The 14,533-nt window shown below is 38.5% G+C and overlaps 1 protein-coding gene across 1 annotated transcript in view; it reads right to left on the reverse strand.

Annotated features, from left to right (window-relative positions):
• Nucleotides 1–3,558: 3,558 nt before the first annotated feature.
• The window catches only part of agrn (agrin), a gene marked incomplete at its 5' end in the record, with an annotated part of 134,040 nt that continues 123,065 nt past the window's right edge, over nucleotides 3,559–14,533 (reverse strand). The window contains 3 exon segments of the mRNA XM_014010337.1: nucleotides 3,559–6,343; nucleotides 9,770–9,873; nucleotides 13,156–13,380. Of these exon segments, the coding sequence (XP_013865791.1) occupies nucleotides 6,183–6,343; nucleotides 9,770–9,873; nucleotides 13,156–13,380 (490 nt within the window).

The following is a 14,533-nucleotide window of genomic DNA, read 5'->3' on the forward strand; positions in this document are numbered from 1 at the left end:
TGTATGTATGTATGTATGTATGTATGTATGTATGTATGTATGTATGTATGTATGTATGTATGTGATTTTTGCTTAAATTCTTGAGTTTTGTAAAGATTTTAGGCAGTAGATGAAATAGAACTACAAATTTTATAGTTTACTGTTTTAAATGTGCAGAAACCAAATAATGCCCAGCATATAAGGCTTAATTATAAAATTATTTAATATAAAGGTTATTTGAGTAAAACTGAAATATATAATGAATAAAATTAATTCTGCAAGCTAAAATAACATGTATTTTTATTTGAGGTGCTGGTAGCTCAGTGGTCAGTGTCGCAGTCTCATAGTTCTGGGGCTACGGGTTCGAGCCCAGGTTTCCAGGAAGGCCATCTGGTGTATAACGATTGCCAAATTGTTTTGCAAACACTGTAGAAGGGAGCAGCCAAAAGCAAAAACATTTATTCCAGTGGAATTGCCAATTACGCAACACGACTAAAACCTCGGCAGCCATAACACTCAACCTCAGGAGATAGAACTGATCTATACTTCCTCCTGTGTTGCACAATCGGAACGGGGCAACCTCTCAAATGTGAAGAGCTGCGTGTTGGTGGTGCAGGCTGTAAGCATTGAGCAGCACTGACGTCAACAGCCTGTGGTTATCAGTGTAGGTTAATCTACTCGGTGATGCTTGAGCTTATGCAATTGTCTGTGAGCCCACAGGCTTCACATATATGGATTTACTTTCCCACTGTTAGACTCGGTGAGCAGCAGCTGCAGCCCACAAACAAACAGCCAGGTTACAGAAAGGGAATTTCTCCTCTCTGCGGATTTTCTCTCCAGCAGATTATTTTTATTTATTTTTTTTATTTTTTTGCTTTTTCTGCCAAAATACGTTGTGCTTCAGGGATCAAATGGATTTAAAAACTGAGTGTGTGATTTGTGTTTGATTAGCAGCTAAAATGTTCCCATTGATTGTGTTTGGCAGTACAAACCAACAGGGATGTGAGAAACTTGAATCACAAACTGGCAACACTCACAGTCCTTAAAAGGAGTGTGACATAATTAGAAAACTGTTATTGTGACTTATTGAACAAGGTACTTTGCATTTGTTTTGTTTGTTCATCAAAAAGATACTGCAAAACTTTTCTTTGCTGTACCTGTTATATAAAACTGACACTGTTGTTTTTCTAAAGTCTTTTAAAGGAGTTATTTTAATTATTATTTTTGGCAAAAATGAGCAAAATTGTAAAAAATATAAATAAGCCCTTTTCTTTAAAAGTATTGTTTTTCTTATTTTGAAATGATAAAAAANAATAAAACTGTGATTATATTACTCAAATATGTTTTATGTGGGCAGTGGTTTTGTCTCCAGACTAATTAAAAAAAAACAGACAAGTAAAATCCAGTTATTAAAGGAACTGGATCGTTTGTTTCTTGTGGTGTAAAAAGACAGAATCAGTTCCTGGACTGAAACATGCAGACTGATGTCCTGTTGAGTCTGAGAAAGATAAATAAACTCAAAATAACACAAAGCCTATAGTTTCCCCCAGGAAAAAGAAAATCAGGATGTCCAACTACCCTGAGATGGTGCCCTCTGTTAGGCTGTGACCTTTGACCTTTTCAGCTTTTAAAATCTGCCTGTTTAGAAATGATAAAAAAAAAAAACGTGGAAAGGCAAACAAAGAGGTTTTATCAGGAATGATGCAAGTCTGATAGAAAATACCTTTCACAAGGAAGTAAATAATTCAAGTTTATGTGTAATTGTAAAATTTAYAAGCAAAATAATATTTAAAAACTCACTATGTGTGAGAGGTGCTTGTCTCAGATGAGGTTTAAAGGATTTTTATTCATAGAACAGCCGAGTTTTGCAGCAAACTTCATAACTCTGACYTTTGAGCAAACGGCACAAATATTTTCTAAAACGGGAACGTAACAGTTTGAAGAGCTTTGACAAGAGTTGAACCAGTTTCTAGTGCGTTCTCTTGTTTTGGTGACAAGTTCAGTAATTTTGTTGTCTCCAGAAACCAGTTATCATGGTTCCTTTGAGTCACACAAAAAGCTCTCTTTTCTTATTTAGTTTTCTGTTTACAACAAATCAAAAAAACTTTCTTTTTTTTACTGTTCCATTCCTGGGTAGCTCTTTAATCAAACAACTTTGACTTATTAACATGAAAATGAAGTTCGCACCACTGAAACTCTCACCGGACAGAGCTCTTTCATCCAGACATTTTTATGGAGCTTTAATTAACAGAGCCCACGACGAGTGCGGTGTCCTTCTCTGTCATTAACTTCAAATAAATTCATCTCATTAAACCTTTGGCTTAATAAAATAAAAATAAAACGCTTCAAACTGTTTTGGGGATTCGAGGATAATGTGTCTGTTCAGTTCTGGGGTTTCAGGTCCCATCGGACCGCTGCAGGTGAGGGGAAACAGTAAAAACACAGCTGCAGCTGAAAATGCTGTTTAATTGATTTGCACGTAGAATTAGACGTTGTTGATGCACATGCAGATGAGTAAACCTGGACGTTTTCTTCTTCTTTCAGCTGTTCACTCTCTGGGGGGTCTCCATCTCAAGTCTGCCTCTTCCATCYACCTCCATCTCCTTCTGGACACATGATCCATCACATTGAATCAAGGATTAAAGGGTGGTGGTGGTGGGGGATTATGTATTTTCCAGGTGCATAGTTCAATTCTACACTGCAATCAAATAACTGTCCCCATCAGTTATGAAAATGCTKTATATATCAAAAATAAATGAATTTGCATCATAGTCCATCTAACCACCTTGAAATTGGTCTCTGTCTCTTTAAGAACCTCCTACCGTTTCAGACACTCCCWCTTCAGCACGTCTTCAAACAATACTTCAGGGGAGGGGTGCTCTGTGGCGTGGGAGCTCTGCTGCAGACTGAGCTCCAGGGAGGAGCTTTGTGCAAACAGGCGGAGCTTTGTAGCAGCAAGTGTTCAGACAGCTGCACATGACCATTCCCTCGGGGTGACGMTACTCTTTGCCTCGTTTTACTAAAAGATTAAAAATCTCATTTGTTCCACAAACTGTTAAGTTCCTAAATATGTGACATAACATGATAAAAAATTCAGTATTTTTTGCAACAACACACMCCTTTTAAGTCCCAAAGTGGTGGAGAAATAGGCAGCCAGTGTTTTGGTTAAAATATAATGAATAAATACCTTATCTATGGGTTGTTTCAGTGGAATATAATCATGAATATTTTAAAGCACTTTTTGAGCAATATAGCTAGAAAAAAACATGAGTAAAATGCCCTTTTTTCTTTCCAGCTAAATCTTAATGTCCAACAATTGTTTGAGGTTTCCTCCACAAAATGACACAAAAAATTCCTCATTAGAAGAACCTAAACATTGGATTTAATCCAAAAATCAATGTATTATTGTGATTAACAAGACAAATCAARTCATATTTCTGGAACCGCTCAGGATGACCCAGCGGGAATCTGAAAATTCGCTGGGGTCATTTTGACCAAACTGGACTTGACCCTTGGTTTGATGTGACGGGTCAAACATAGCGTTAAAAAGCAAAGCGACTCAGAATGAAGACAACGAGCTCCATTTGGTTGACGTTTTATTTCATGGTGGTAGGAACACAAGACAAAGGTCATAAAGTTAGTAATGTTCAGGTCATGCCACTCTTTACTCGGCGCACTGGCCCTTTGACGAGGTCTGTGCAGTCAGAYAGTAGTTTACAGAGGTCAGACATGGAGGATTATCCACATGTAGACATAAATAAGAAACAAAAACAAATTTAAAAACAGTAAATAGATTTTTTTCTTATTCTTTTTTTTGTGAAAATCCAAAAGGGACCTTTGTAGAAGCCCTCCGGAATGCTTTCTATTTTTCTTCTCCCTTACGTMTGGGGATTATTACTAATATTGTTATTTTTATGTATTACTCATTTGTTTTTTTTTTTTACATTATTGGGATGAGGCTAATACACCGGCTAAAGTAAGGAAACGGTTACATGGATGACGTCTTTATGACCTGCTCAGGTGAACAGGTGTTTAAGGCAATTCAGTTTCCAACAAAGCCACGTGCTGCTGTGTCCAATTACAACCCAGCTTGGTTGAATATATAAAAAAATAGTTTGTTTAAAAAAATCAAAACTAAGAGTGAATTTAAAAGCATCTTAGGACACCAGAAAGAGTTTCCCAGTCTGGAGCTTGAATACACACATAATTATAGCTTTAAGGTAAATTCCCCCCTCATGTACAGAAGAATATCATTTTATGGGTGAACAGACAAGTCAGACGTGACTCCAGTGTATATTACTAAAAACAGAAACCTCCACAGATCACACATTTGCTAAATTTACACTTTAAAATCGCAGGGCTGTACAAAACAAAAACAAAAAAAAACTATGATTTAAGGAGGGAAACATAATTAAGAATTTATGAATACTAATAAAAAAAAGTACAAGACCATTTGATACTCAGCCACGAACAGGCATGATTTTTCTTATTATATTGCCAAGGTTCTCATATCAAAACGGGCGTCGTCTCAGTTTATTGCGCTCAGCAAMGACGTCGCGTTGCAACAGTCCGTGGAAAGTTACAGAATCTGCACTTGTTACACAAACCCATGCACTGCTGTGTTAACTCGCAAGGACCGTCGGGTTTATTGTGATCTTTTTCTCAGTTTTTGTGGCTGTTATGGCTTCAAAAAGTCACAAGAACACACCACTCTCTCTTTCTCATCATCATTCTGTTTCTCATTCTACAGCCGAAAAACAAAAAGTGTTCCTCCAGGAATGTTCCTTTAAGATTAAAAAAATAAAATAAAAAGAATTAAAGTCTTTTTTTTTTGTTTTTGTCTTCTGTGTCGACAAACTGATTGTGGTTGTTGTTGTTGTTGTTGGGCAGGACGTCCCCAAGTGTAGTAGCTCTCCCCTCGCTTCCTCTCTGTCTGTCCTTTCAGTTCTTCAGTCTTTGCTTTCAGCACCTCCTTAAGGTCAGAAACGGTAACAGCTCTAAAAACTATCTGCTCCCGAGAAAAAAATGCAGCACAAAAAGAAACCAAAGCAAAGAATGCTGCGGGGGGAAAAAAAAACACAACAACAATCCTATAACATATTTCTTAAAATCTGTACTTTCAGGAATAAGGAGGAAATAAAAATAGAAAAAGAAAAACATTTTTGGGGGAACTAAATGAAAATAAAACCAAGAACCAGATTTGAAACCAACACTGCAGAAGTGCATGCATTTATAGTGGTCAACATCAGTTCATCTGCTGATTGTAGAACAGAATAGCTCCGGAAAAAAACCAAAAAAACAAAAATCAAAAAACAACAGAACTCATCTTACATATTCACAGTCTTAGGTATTATTTATATAGTCTATATTTATAACATTTATGAGTATCTATGATTCATTTCTGGACTGATGACTAATGATATGAGAGTCGTTGTGGAAAGCAGAGCTCTTCTCTCCGTCACGTCAGGTTGCAGTGTTAGTGAGTCATCTTTCAAAACTAAAGCCTCTGATGGGACCGACTGGAGAGAGTTTTTTTTCCTTTCTGTTCTTTTTGTTTGTTTTTAATTTAGAAGCTGTGAGATGTGGGGTTGATCGAGTGGTTTTGACAGTGCACTTACTCACTGTAGCAGCTTGACTGATATTTGAAAAGTCTCATTAGGAAAATATAGTGGGTTTCTTGAAAGTTTATGCCGGCTGGCTTGCGTTTTTCGAAGAACTGCAAACACGCAGTGTCCCGGCTTTCATGGTGGGGGGGTGGGGGGGAATGTATGTCTTTACATTTAGAGGCCATGCTTTGTGGGGAATGTAGGTATGGCACCAAGACGAGGCAACAACCAGAGATGATTAGCGAGGTCCGCCGCGTTCAACTCATGAGCGAAACAAAAAGGGAAGGTGATGCTTTTAAATGAAAAWGTACAAATTCTTCTCCACAAATAGMTTTATCTTTAAACAAAAGGGCCATAAATGTACTGTAAATGTAGAGGCGGATTTAAAAAAAAAGGACAAAAAAGAGCAAAATAATTAACCAAAATTAGAACATATATATATTTTTCCATATAAAAACAAAGAAAAGTATACAAAAATAGAAAATAATTACAGCAGGAGACATGGTTTATGGCGGGAGCGGGGAGGGTTTCTTGTTTCGGTGGTGGGTTGTTTGTTTTTTTTCGGTCTCGCAACGTTTTAGTTTGTCTCTGCCTGCTTTACATGGAGGCGGAACAGTGTAAGATTTTCGGGCTGTTTAAGGCGTCCTCCACCAGGTGGACGTCCACGCCGTCCACCACCACGTCCTTGATGCAGCCCACAAAGCCGGTGCTGTAGGCCTTGGGCAACCGGCGGGCCGCTGCCAGCTCCTCCAGACCACCTGAGGAGGGGAAAGGGGTGGGGGGGAGACAGACGCAGGGATTAACGCATCGAAGACGGCACAGAATGAGATTAGAGACATGAAACGCTGAAAACTTCGACTAAACAGATAATAAGAGATTATACAAGTTATGGTCTCATCGCATGAGATCGTGCAGAATGTAAGATTTGATCAAAACGGCTATTGATGATTTTAGTTTCCAACTCTGGTATGAAAGACGTTTGGCTTCCATCACCGGCAGAAAAAAAATTCTGCGTGATTAGTAGCTGGTTTTATGTGTGAAACTCAGCTTTCAAGATCAAACAGCAGGACGAGGGTTTGGATTTCAGAACAAATTAAAGCTGAAAAACTCCCTGAAATTTTCGTAAAAACAATCAAAAGCAGCTGCTTGGTTTCGTCAGGCTGTTCCAGACAACATGACGGCGGCAGCTGATGGACATGACAGGCTGACGCTTTATTCCTCCAATCATCACAATCAAAGAGAGATGGAGTCTACAGAAAGATTAGACGAGAGAGAGACGCTCCGTCTTCAACCTGACGCAGTGTTAAAGTGCAGGAAGTGTTCAAAATGTGCTACAGATGAAGAGAGGTGATGAAGGTCTGCAATAATTTTATTTTTATTTTTTTTGTCGGCGTGTCAAAACATCTCAAGAACTGCTCCATGAAACCTTCAAGATTTGAAGACTGTTTGTGTGGAAGAATGGGCCAAAATCACACCTGAGCAATGCATGCCACTAGTTTCTCCATACAGGAGGYGTCTTGAAGCTGTCATTGACAACAAAGGCTTTTGTACAAAGTATTAGATAAATTTCAGTAAGTGTGTTCAATACTTTTTCCCTGTGTCATTCCACATTATTACAAATAACTTCATTTCTGGACATTTATGGTTTGATTTCTTTGTATGTATGGATCACTTGGGTTGTTACCAACATCTGGTGAAAATTTCATGTCATTAGCACCTCTAGTAATATATTTACTGAGAAAAATGGTGACGTGTTCAATACTTATTTTACCTGCTGTATGTGACAAAATGGGTAAAATCGTGCATTATGTCAAGTTTCTTGAATCTCAAGATGTTTTCTTTGACTTTTTGTATTTGTATTTGATGGATGTCACTTCAACAACCCAAACAAAAAAAAAAAAAAATTTCTACATTTCTTTTATCCTTATTAATTACTGGGAGTGATTTCAGTCCCAGCGCTAATCCAGCAGAGTTGTCTTTAGTTTCCTTCCTGCTAACTCAGCATCAAACGTCTTTYCTTCAGGATCCCCTGAGAGGCTTGTGAGGTTTCACCTGGCTGCCGTTTCACCTCAGATTACCTCACCTCCCCCTCGTCCCCCGTTATGTTGAGCCGCGAGTTCATCTCCCTTTCCAGCTCGTTACATCCCCCCGTCCCTGCCCCCATTAATCGGATTGTGTGCCTCCGAATCAAGAGTCGACGGGGCTAATTTCATGCAAGTTACAGATGAATTAATGATGAGCGCTGAAAAGGGGGATTTAAAAAGAAGGGCTCGCGATAGGAGGGCCGCGTGAGGATTATATATTCTTGCTGCGGGGCTCGTTCAGCACCTGTTCCACTGCGCTGCCTCCCTGTGTGTGGATGGCTACGTGTACCTGAGCGCACCTCCGAATGAGGCCACTTCCTTAAATGTCACTCAGCTTGCTTCTCCTCTTAAAGCCGCCTCTTTTCCGTTGTGCACTTTGCATTTATAGAAAAAAAATAAAACCCTCAAGACTTTATACCTCTCCGCAATCTTCAGTGTTATTTTCTCAGTGTTCGTTCCTGTCTGGCCTTGTAAGTTCTTTCAAAAAGCAATTCTTCAAAACCAGGTTCAGACTCAAATAAACTCCCGGCAGATAACAGGCAGTTTGGTCATTGTCAATGCAGAAAAGCAGAAAACTTTTCGGTGGCTTTGATAGCCTTTCATTTCTCATCTCGGGATCAGAAAAGAACCTTTACTTACTTATTTATTTATTTATTTATTTTTCTCCCACTGGAATCAGTTTTCACTACTACAGACTTTATTATCGTTTGCAGCACCTCTGAGTTTATCACTCGTATTTGGCAGCATTCTAATAACGCTTAGGATGAAAACGYAGAATGTTAAAGAGCTGTGGAAAAATATCTGCCACCGTTAAAATGATTTTTGCTTTTTTTTGATCGCATCTAAATATTTCAGATCAAAAAAGCCAATGTTAAAGGGTTATCATGCAAAATCTACTATTTTAACCGTTGAAGGCATTTTGTTGTGTACTTAGTAGGGCTGTGTATTGGCAAGAATTTGGCAATACGATACATATCATAACAGAGGGGTCACGATACGATATATCCCGATATATTGCGATACTGTAAGCAAGGCAATATATTGTGATATATTGCGATTTTTTTGTCCAAAAATTCTATTAAATCAAAACCTCTTACTGAAAAAAAAAGAAAAGCTAATGTTTACTCACAATGCTAATACTCTCTTACTCTCTGGCGCTCAATAGGTAGAGGAGCCAAATGGCTGGCTCACTGCTGCAAACTAGTGGTCAGAGGCTGAACTACAACACAAAAATGAACGGCTGGCAGGAAAGTTGACATTTTAAACCTTAATGAAAAAATCGATACAGGGCTTTAGAATATCGATACAGTATCGGGAAATGAAATATCGCGATATTTCAGTGTATCGATATTTTCTTACACCCCTAGTACTTAGTGTCTCTAAGAGTGCAGAAAAGTTGAATTGAGTTTATTTTTATAATCTGTTTGGGTCATATTTTTCAACCCGTTCAGTTTTCTTGATTTTCTGTGACATTTTTTTGAACTATTACATCACAGTATTTACGTTGGAACTGCTAAATAAGTTCTGGCCCCAACATGTGAGGCTGGATGGACAAGTCTTCCCTTGTTGACATCTTTTAATTCACTTGTAAATAAAACCTTTCTGCGCAGCTATATTGTCGTAAACCTGATGATTGTCCTGAATGTTACCTTGGATTTTCATTAACCCTTCTATCCAGTTAGAATGAACTGGTCTGGAAGCTGGAGGGGGGCGGAGCATGAAGCGCCTTGGCTGGATTTAAAGAGACAGCCTCAAAATGAGTTGATCTGAGACACAACTCAGAAAAGGGGCGGGGCTTGTGGAGATACAATGAGGAATTCAGACCAAAACATTGCAGTAACACTTTATCTAGACCCAAAATGAATGATTTAAAACAATGTCTCCTTTAATACAAGAGAAAGATAACCTGAATAAATACAAAATGATATTTTTAAATAATTTTTTTATTTAGTAAGAGAAAAAATTATCCAAACCCAACCTGCCCCATCATGTATGTTTTTCTAGTTTTCTTCACAGCATTCCTTCAGCTCCATAAAGGGCATTTTCAGGCCCATTCTCAGGTCGAAATCTTATTTCTGAAACGCATTTGTGGACACGTACCTAACCAGAGTGCTCCATCTGTGTCCAGCTGAGTGGCTGCTAACGGTGACGACCCTGTTACAGCAGCCTCGTTGCCAACCTGCAGAGAGCCGTCCCGGAGCGCTCTGAGGAGGAGAGAAAGGGACAGTTGCAGTCAGAGAGAGAGAGAGAGAAAAAAAMCCCAAAACAGCTACTTTTAATCTGAAACATGAAAACTCTGTCGCGCCACTTCCTGCGTGCAGAAGTGGGGTTTTCTGCCAAGCGGCGTTCAGCGAACAGATGCTTCATTCATTTCGAYGGCCTCTCGCTGCCACTCGCCGAGGAATTCTGAAGACGTTGCAAATCTGAACTCGCTAACAGATCTCGTTTAAAGCGAGCCACACGCGCCGAGGAAAAAAATTATGCGACGATGTGAGCGGAATGCCACGTCGGCGCGGTTTAATCAACACCCAAAACATACAATCTTTCAGCATCTCGTGTGTTATCTCTGTAAGCCCAGGATGAAATTTGACCAAATCCCTGTTTAAAATGGAAGCGGCGGCCTTTTGGGGATCAATTGTTCTTGCCTTAAATGATAAAAACCAATCTAATTATCCACCACGGGTCCATTCACAGCAATGCTGAAAACAAATGTTCGGCAGCGATAAAGCAGAGAACAGGAGAAGGTGGTAAATGGCTTCCTTTCAATGCTCAGCCTGTTAATTTGTTTCTAATGAAGAAATCAATTAATGTGGTATCAGCGCGCGACAAAAAAGTATCACATGCTTTGTGTTCTCCCACTTCCAGTGTGATTATCCATCTATTATGAATGTAGGAATCTGCTCGGGCCGGTATGATTGTGTCCCATGCATTAATCATGTATATAAATGTACATCAACACAAACTACACTTTGATTTAATTATAAACAAACAAAAGGATGTTTTTACCTGAAAATCTCAAGAACTATTAAATACATTTTAATAATCATAATCATACAACTGATTCAAGCTATAACTCAGTCAGTTTAATAAATATTGTGATCATAACTGAGTCATTCACAACACCTACCTTTTATTTGTKTTTGTCTTGTTTATTTCAATTTCCTTTCAAAATCAAATTTATTTCATTGTCCCCATGGGCAGCATTATTTTTTAAATTTATTTTTCTTGAGCTACAGAATGTTTCAGTGCAAATAAAGAAATAAAAAAAATAAGTATTTACAAAAATAAATGAAAACACATTTGTAAAATAASAGCAACATAATACAACAAAGGCCTGACAGCCAACTGACAGAACACAAAAGAATAAAAAGCAATTTCATGCTTGGCACTAAAATGTGAAAAAACAAATATATTTAATCAAGATTTGAGTAAAATAACCGAAGCAGGAATAAATAAAACAAGAGTTTTTTTTTTCTTGTTTGCAGGGTTTGTTTTATTTTCTCTATTTCTGAGATAATTGGTGAAATTAGGAAAACTCGGAGTGCGAAATATAAGAGGGAATCAACTGCTAAATATAAAAGTAAAGATCAAGAAAGACAATTAAACTTAGTACAAAAATGAAGTAAATTTGTGTTTGGTAGATTTTTTTCTTTGCTGTAACAATGCTTCTTGGTAATAAAGCTTACACTGTTGGAAAGCCTGTTAATTTCCCTTTTAAATGGTGCCACATTTGTAAGGAACATGCATTTGTGGGATGAGCAGTAGAGCTGAGGATGTGGGTTGCGCACAGGAAAAATTTGCCAAAMCTYCTCTGTCAAACAGTTTATTTTAACATTTGTTTTGWGCTTCTGGTACCCACAGTCGCCTCCAATCAGGTGTCAAGAAGCATTCTTACATGTCAAGTTGTACGGATTTCCGTAACTGACACGCATTTTCCCTCATTTTGCAGGTATACGGACGTATAGAGCAATCTCACAGATTTTTATGTTTTTTTTCTAAAACTCTGCTTCAAATTTATTTAACAGGTCTACAGCCTGTAAACATAAAAAACTAACAAACAATAAATACCAAACCTTCCATCTTCCAAACAGCTGTGCTGCTAGAAATAARGGGTGGTGGTGTCATTATTGCCCATTAGAGTTTTTTTGCGAAAATTACAGATTTTTGAGGCTCATTACACAAGCAAACATCCAAAGGGATTGACGTGTGAGCATTGTTAAAGAAATAATCTATCAAACAAGAAATCTTACTTTTGTGCAAAATATATCAAGACAAAACACAGCTGATTGAGCAGAACAGTGGAGCAGCATGAAGGCAAATTCATTCAAACMCATGTAGCTTATAAAAAACAGTTTTTAGCCTTTACAGTTTCAACCTAACCCACATTTTATCTGTACGCTTTAACAAGTTTAACTTCTTCATCCTGAGCAGTGTTTCCACGGACGTTGCTATTGTCGAACTATTTTCAGTYACTTCGGCTGTTTCCGTATGTAAGAAAAATACGTGTTCAATACGACTGAAGTCAAGATGAAAACACCATGGTTAAATAAAATGATTTGTGGACGGAATAAAATCATACAACACCAGAATTCTGGAACCGAGTGAGGTTCAATTGTCACCGGGCTGACAAGGAAAACCACACTGGCCAAAAGCCAGGAAGTGCATCTTTTTATACATGATTCTTCAATGCATGAGTTCGCCCCCTACTGACCTACGGCTGAATCACAGGCATTCATTCAAAAATCTCAACCTTATGTTATCATAACGGTTCACTTATGTGTTGTTTATGATTCAGACATGTAACTACTCTATATCAATTAACACATAATAGATCAAACATTATAAAAAGAAACCCTAATAATCTAGTGTTGTGCTTCTAACATCAGTACTAGGCTGTAATAACTATAAATTTCTTCACGTAGGTAAAAAAAAAAAGCGTAGGTAGGAGTTGGCATCCAGTCATAAATCATGCTTACAATATTTAACTTTAGAGACAGAGTAACTACTGATATTATGGCAATTTTTTTACGAGCAGTAATTAAAAAAAACATGTAAAGACCAGTTCATTGTCATTATGTCCTGAAACGTAAAACTCTAAAACTGAAAGTGGGTGGACTTTTCTTTTCCTGTAATTCTATGAATTCCTACTCTGCCTACATTTTCCATAACATGCCAAACATTTTGGAATGCTACGCTGTGTTCTTTCTCTCCAAACATTTATTCCCACGTCTAAGCCTGTTTCTTTTATGACTGTAAGCATGTGTTGCATAATGCACGCGTGACCGGGCGTAAAAATAACCTYAATCTGAAACTAATCAGAGTCATCAGCTGAGGGCTCAGGATCACCGTGCAGCCGGGGGGATTCGTGCGGGATATCGCACCGTTTGCAGCGACACAAAGACAATATGGATTAAGTCTAATCCTTCTTTAACTGTAAAAGCTTTTCAGGCGCTGATCCCCAGCTACCTGTCAGCCCCCCTGCTTACCTGCTGGCTTTGATGCGTATCCAGCGGTTGGTGTCGACACGCACCGAGGAGCGCAGCACCACGGGCTTGGAGCCCAGGTCGTACGTCATCTGGACGTGGCCGTCCACGATGGCCAGGGCGATGTAGTCGGAGCGCTCCACGCCTTTCCCGCTCCACAGCAGCAGGCCCTGCGTGGCCTCGGTCCGGATGCTCAGCTCGAATTTGTTCACCAGCAGAGCCTTTTCACTGGGATAACATAACACACACCAGGTGTTGGGAAAACTCTTACAAAGACTGAATCTGTAGCAAAGCTGACATTACTCTWTTGGTAAATTTAACATTTTCTTTAAAAAAGGGGTTTAAAAATAAACAGTTATTTCTCAACTGCTGCAGGAAAAGAGATCTGTGTTCATTTGTTTCTATTACGAGCAATAAAATAATAAAACTTTCAGAAAGTAATGTGTGGATAAATGTCTACGAGTCTAGATTCAAGATGGCCGCTACAGCAAATTAAAATTAAATACAAAAATGGCTACAACTCGAGTAGATTTGAAAGCTATTGAGCCAAAACTTGCTTTGTTAGAAGCTGATAGTGATCCCCAATTTACACTCTGAGCATTAATTAATCACACATCATCTGTGTTCACAACTTTACTATTATTTATTAGAATAAACTCTGTCTTTTAGCAAAATATCTCATGAACCAATGTGTGTATTTTTTGTCAAACTTTTAGAAAAGATAGAAAGATTTTACATTTTACAAGAGATGCACTTTTGGAGCCAACCCAATTCAAGATGGCTGCCACGGCCCCGCTGACCTTAAAAAAAAAACTCCATAAAAATGACTATAACTCTGCTAATTTTATAGACACTGAGCTAAAAACTGCTGTGGTAGTAGCTGAGAATCATTCATAATGCATACCCTAAGTCCTAACCATTAATTGTGGGTGATCAGAATATAACATAATAAACATTATATTTATGGTTCGTCTAAGAGATGATAGTCTGAAACTAGCATGAAAGGTGGTGGAGTAGATGCATTTCTTCAAAGATCAATTGGTCTTTAAAGTGAAAACGTATTTAGAAAAGAAGCTGCAGGTTTGAGTTCTGCAGCTTYTTTTTAACAGCTGCAGTCAGTTTAAGGAAAATGGAGGACGGAGAAGCAGAGGAACGTTGTGCTGTTAGCTTTAGCTCGTTCTACTGAGCAGAAACTGCACCACTGCTCAGTGCTTCTTGTATTGCACTGTGTGTGTGTGTGTGTGTGTGTGTGTGTGTGTGTGTGTGTGTGTGTGTGTGTGTGTGTGGTTTAGGCAGCTGTTTGATCTCCGTTTCTTGACTGCTGCAGCTGCAGGGCTGATTTAGATGCAGAGACGAGGAGACTTCTATCTATGCTTAAGAG

The sequence above is a fragment of the Austrofundulus limnaeus genome, unplaced genomic scaffold, assembly GCF_001266775.1.
Source record: "Austrofundulus limnaeus strain Quisiro unplaced genomic scaffold, Austrofundulus_limnaeus-1.0 Scaffold68, whole genome shotgun sequence".
Classification (NCBI taxonomy): domain Eukaryota; kingdom Metazoa; phylum Chordata; class Actinopteri; order Cyprinodontiformes; family Rivulidae; genus Austrofundulus; species Austrofundulus limnaeus.